The sequence below is a fragment of the Jaculus jaculus genome, chromosome 1 (genome assembly GCF_020740685.1).
Source record: "Jaculus jaculus isolate mJacJac1 chromosome 1, mJacJac1.mat.Y.cur, whole genome shotgun sequence".
Lineage (NCBI taxonomy): Eukaryota > Metazoa > Chordata > Mammalia > Rodentia > Dipodidae > Jaculus > Jaculus jaculus.
In genome coordinates, this window is record NC_059102.1 from 216,163,199 (window position 1) to 216,169,198 (window position 6,000).

General features: G+C 39.5%; 1 protein-coding gene and 1 pseudogene across 3 annotated transcripts in view; both read left to right on the forward strand.

The window, feature by feature from the left end:
- Window positions 1-3,023, forward strand: part of Cfap97 (cilia and flagella associated protein 97) — a 37,339-nt gene extending 34,316 nt beyond the window's left edge. For all 3 annotated transcript variants that reach the window (XM_045137409.1, XM_045137419.1, XM_045137398.1), the window contains one exon: window positions 334-3,023. In XM_045137409.1, coding sequence (XP_044993344.1) covers window positions 334-461 — 128 coding nt within the window. In that variant the 3' untranslated portion in view covers window positions 462-3,023. The remainder of the gene's footprint in view (window positions 1-333) is intronic.
- Window positions 3,024-4,931: 1,908 nt separating this feature from the next.
- Window positions 4,932-5,685, forward strand: LOC123457637 (annotated as a pseudogene).
- The last annotated feature ends 315 nt before the right edge of the window (window positions 5,686-6,000 follow it).

The window sequence follows — 6,000 nt, forward strand, 5'->3', positions numbered from 1 at the left end:
ACACATGTCTGGAGTTCGTTTGCAGAGGCTGGAAGCCCTGGCGCGCCCATTCTCTCTCTCTCCCTCTCTCTGTCTTTCTCTCTGTGTCTGTCGCTCTCAAATAAATAAATAAATAAAAATTAAAAAAAAAAGAAAAACCAAAAAAAAGTATATGTGTGTGTGTGTATGTGTATATATATTTATACATACATACATACATGCTTACATATATATATATATATATAGATGTCATATGTGATAAAGAAAGAAAAGTCTCCACTTAAAATTAGGAAAGGAAGTTTATCAGATGATAACCTAAATATTTGAACACACTCCATCTTTGTATATTTTTAGGAGGAGCTTCCAGGACATCCAGTGCTACCAGTGGTCTCAGTTGTAAGACCGATGGATCCCTTCTGGACACGTCTAGTAGCCTGTTGCTAAGACCTAAACCCCCAAATGTTCGTACTGCTTGGTTATAAAACCTTTCTTACCTTTATACATTGCTTCATCCAATTTCATTGATGTGCTCTTGTTGTATATTACTGTATCTGTCCTTGTAAACACCTATAATATGTTTCCAATAATTTATACAACAGTGAATATAATTTATCATTGTTCATTGCAAAATTATTGTCTTAACAGATAATCTGCTGTAAGGTCAGTGTTTCCTATGATGGCATATTTCTATGAGAGATTTATACTTAACAGAAATGGTAGTATGCATGAATATTCAGCATAGAAATTGATTCAGCTGTCATTGCTAACAAGATAGGTGTGTGTCAAACCCAAGATGTTTGCTGTATGGTTTTCATATTGTTTTTATTTCTTGTAAGCTTTAAACCATTAGTTTACCTTCTAAGTTTGAGTGGCTTGTCTTTCCTTTGCTTTAGAACCTCTGTGGCATGAGTCATACCTGATTGTATGAGTGTTACTTAACACTTCTTACATTATGAAGTTTATTCTTCTGTGTAGAGTTGATTACACTTTGATAAGCTTGAGAACAGCAATCCTTGTGATTCACCAGAGGTGCCTAGTACTTCTGTAAGAGGCCTAACAGTTTTGATTGTCCATTCCAAACCTTTTTATACTGAATAATATAAAGTTCAATTTAAAAGCTCTTCTTTGGGGTTTTCGTACATTCGGGCAAAGTACTGTGAAGGATTCTGAGAAAAATAGGCAGGCTTCAGAGATACAGTCTACTGCCTTGTCTGTCTTCCAGACCAGATCAGCTGCATCATAAACAGACACCAGTATTTGTTGAATCAGTAAATAGCACTAGCAATTTGACTGTTAGAACAGTGTTTTAAGTGATTTTACTGTTCGCTTGTTGTGCTAGGATTTAGTATATTGTATTAAGAGGCTTAGTGTAACAAAGAAAAACTTTAGAAATATCAACTAATGTTTATAGGGTATTGTAAAGAAAACTAAAATACCAACAATAAGAAAATTTAAATCACAAATTGGTTGAGGCTACTGCTTTAAATATTAGTGAATTTTCTTGGTTTGATGTATTTGATTTGGTTGAATCCTGGAAGTATCATTTTTTACTAGTAATGTGGCCTAATGTGATTTAAAGGCCTAGTAAACGTGAAGGAATTGTTAGTGTCAAGATGGGGTGTGACTTTTGAAACCGATATTTTTCTGTCAGTTTTTAGACTTATTTCATAGTTCCCACTGTTTTTCGTTAGTGTGTGTTTTGGTATACATGTAGGTTGTATAAAAATATTTGCATATTCAATGACAAATCTTTTTTTAAGTATGAATTTTCTGTAGCTACAATAAAATTTGGTTTTTGTTTTTCAATGTTCAAGCCCTGTAATGTGTATACTACACATTTTACTAAACATCATTTCATAAGTTGCTGGTCTTAGTTTGTTGTAATCGAGTTTGTTAATGTAGGGCAGTGAAACTTAGGAATAGTAGGGTAAAAAATTTCATGGCTTTTTTTTTTTTTTTCTGCTTTCTTTGGGCTATAATGTTCTTTGACACTTGCTTCTGGTGAAGAAGTTTTTATACCTGCTTCCTCTATAAACTTTATGATACAAACCAAAGTTTTGTTTTCTTAACTTACTGCAGTTTTAGTTTTGGTGTAACAACTTAAATTTAAGACCTCAGCATTTGGACATTTGCCCAATAGTAAATTAGTCACATTGAAAAAATTGATGTGTATTTGAGAAAAATATGTATAAAATCTTTTGTGTTTGTACTAGCATTGCCTGAGTTCATTTTATATGTTCTTTGCTGCCAAGAATCAGAAAATGACACCTTCATTCAGAAAGCTATACTATGCATGAGTTCAACTTGAAGTAAAAAGTGGAAAGAGCAGCCATCTTTTCTAAACAAAGTTTACAGTTGTCATAGTTCCTTATATGTGATGAGCAGAATTGAAGAGAGGAGTTAGAAACCAAACATTCTTTGATAGATAAGTCAAGGTGCTACTGTTTAAGGGGCATTTTTAGTGGCAGTGTCGAGTATATTGCTCTCTTCATTTTCAGGAACATAAAAAAGTAGATGATTGGCACTATTGCTCATTTGCTGATATACTTAATATACATTATGCACACTTGAAGATTTATTTATATCTAGTAAGTATTCTAGCCCGAGGTCTAGTTATTCTTATTGAGAATTATTTTCATCTCTGCCCAATGTTAAAACTATTACTGCTTCCCTTTTAAATGAATTTCTGCAAAAGGTGTCATGTTAAAATTATTTCTTACGGAGTAGCTATTAACTCTTACTTCCCTTGCTTTTTCAATTACTTTAAAAGGCTGCTTTCTTGGCAACTATTTCAAATAAAAGTTTTCTGGTTTGTTTCTACATGTACCATCATGCATTTGTTTCCAGCCCTTTAACCCAGGTACCTGAAATGGGAATATAGATAGCTTTAAAATATGATTGAAATAGAAATGATTATATGCATCTCATCTTCAAATTCAAGTCCACTAACCAAAATGTGTGGACAAAACTGAACGTATGAAGACAAAACTGAATGTGTGACGACATTCACTGTATTTTAATCATTAAATTTGTTTAAACTTTAATATCTTGAATGCCAAAGTCTTAATATATAAATGATTGTGTACTGTGTTAGGAAATGTGCTTAATAAGTTCATAGCTAACTTATTTTCCTGAATAAAGATTACAGAGAAACTTAAAAAACATCTCTTTTAAAATTTCCTAGTCTGGGGGCTGGAAACATGGCTTAGCAGTTTAGGCCCTTGCCTGTGAAGCCTAAGGACCCAGGCTCAATTCTCCAGGACCCACATAAGCAAGATGCACAAGGTGGCACATGCATCTGGAGTGCATTTGCAGTGGCTAGAAGTCTTGGTATGCCCATTCTCTATCTCTTTTGATGAACATGGAGTTCATCAAATAAGTGAATAAAAATAAAATAATTTAAAAAAATTTTCCTAGTCTGTCATATTTTATGCATAATGAACTAGCTTGGACTGGTGAAGAAATAAGAGATTTAAATATAACCAAGCTTTGATTTCATACATATTTTGTTCAGATTTTCAAAATAAGAATCATTTATTTTCTAATATTTATTTTTTTTTTTTTTGAGGTAGGGTCTCACTCTAGCTCAGGCTGACCTGGAATTCAGTATGTAGTCTCAGGGTGGCCTCAAACTCAGTGATACTCCTACCTCTGCCTCCCAAGTGCTGGGATTAAAGGTGTGCGCCACAAGCCCAGACTTTTTTTTATTTTTTAAATATTTTTATTTATGTGTGTGAGAGAGAGAGAGAAAAAGAGAGAATGGGTGTGCCAGGGCCCCCAGCTGCTGCAAATGAACTCCAGATACGTATCACCATGTGCATCTGGCTTATGTGGGTCCTGGGGAATTGAACCTGAATCCCTTGGATTTGCAGGCAAGTGCCTTAACTGCTAAACCATTTCTCCACTCCCCCCACCCCGTGCCATTGTTTTTTATTTTCTGGAGCAGGGCCTCTCACTTTTATCCAGGCTGACCTGAAACTCACTCTGTAGCCCAGTCTGGTCTTGAACTCAGCAATCCTACCTCAGCCTCCCAAGTGCTGGGATTAATGGAGTTGCACTGCCATCCCTGGCTAGAATCATAATTTCTATGTACTTTACAAAAAAGAGCTTAAATGACAATGAACTTGGGAGGAGGGGATCAGTTATTTATATTTCTGAGAATAGAATATTTCTGTGGGAAAGTTTGTTTAGAATAGCATTACTGATCAGCCAGCATCTCTTTGAGCCACTTTTTTCCTTCCGTAACATTGTTATGATACCACAACACAGTGGCTATTCTTTTAGAGTTTGAAGGAATATTAGTGTTGTTGGATTCTTTTGTTTTTAAAGAGGATTTAATAATACTGCCATTTAGATGGATGTGGTGGCTCACACATGTATTCCCAGCAGTTGAGTAGTGAAGGCTGTAGAGATGGTTTACTGGTTAAAGGTGCTTCCTTGCAAAGCCTGATGGCCCAAGTTTGAGTTTCCTGTAACCACACACATAAAGCCAGATGCAGGAAATGGCACATGCACCTGGAGTTCGTTTGCAGTGGCAAGAGACCCTGGCAAGCCTATATTCTCCTGTGCTCTCCCCACCAATGTCTCTCATATAAATATATTTTTTAAAGAAGTTATGATTCCAGGGCTGGAGAGGTGGCTCGCTCAGCAGATAAAGGCACTTGCTTGCAAAGCCTGCCAATCCAGGTTGAAAGCCCCAGTACCCACATAAGCCAGATGCATAAAGTGATGCCTATGTCTAGAGTTTGTTTGCAATGGCAAGAGGTTCTTGTGTGCCCATTATCTCTCTCTCCTATCTCTTAGCAAATAAAAAATATTTTTAAAAAGAAAAGAAAATTAGGAATATAAAGCCAGGTGTCATGGTGCACTCCTTTAATCCTAGTGCTCAAAAGGCAGAGGTAGGGCCTGGGGCCCCGTTGGAGCGGCGGCCTCTGGGGAAGCAGCCGTTGAGGCGGCGTTGGCGTTGGCGGCTGTGCGCCCAGGACTTCACATGGAGTCGCGGGATGGCCATCCCGGGCTCTGCTGCAAGCCTGGCAGGCGGCTGGACATGAGCCACGGCTTCGTGCACCACATCCGACGGAACCAGATCGCCCGGTACCGCCCCGCCCTGCCGCCCCTGGCCCGGTCCGGCCGACCCGACCACCTCTGACTCCCGCTCGGCTCCCCGCAGGGACTACTACGGCAAGAAGGTGAAGCAGGCCGCCAAGGAGAAGATAGCTGTAGCCGCCCAGGCAACCTTGACTGTGAAAGCAGCAGCGGCAGCTCTGAGCTGGAGCCATCCAGCCGCCAGCTCTTCTGCTTAGAATATGAAGCGTCGGAGAGGTCACAACAGTTATCGTGTATCAGGATGATGACCCGGGAAGGGTGAGTGAGGAAGTTTCAGAGCACACACCTCTGGATCCACCCATGCCAGAGGCCCTTAGATTGCGGATCCAGGAGGAGATTGCAAAGCGCCAGAGCCAACACTGACCAGGTTGAAGGCGGAAGGTGTTCAGGCTGGATTCACTGCACTTGGAAGAATTCTGCTCAGGGAGCTCACCCTAGTTTAGGGTTATCAGGACCAGTCTATCCATCTTCAGACTTCTACCCCACAAAGCTGCTACATCCACAAGGGTATGTTGCAGGACCATATCTAGCCTACCTCCCTGTTAGCCATTCTTTTTTGTATATTGGCCCATTTGCTTAGCCTAACATTCTGGAACATTTTGTTTGGCTAATTAGGTGTCCTAGGGACAGAGACTTCAAGGGAGAGCCGAAGTGTATGAAGCCTCCGCCCCCATGCTGCTGTCACACAGATGTACACCTGGCCACGCCATGAGCCACATTGGTTATCTTAGGGTTCTTTCATGTTTCTGCTCACCTCCACCCATGTTTTCTTAGATTTTTCCAGTTCTGGCTTTTCCTTTCCCCCATCTTTTTGCCTCAGGCACAATCAGTTTTCCTCACCCAACATGATTGTTTCTCTACTGCTCAGGACTTTGGAAGTGGGATGGGGATGGTCCCGGGAGTCTGCTTCTAACA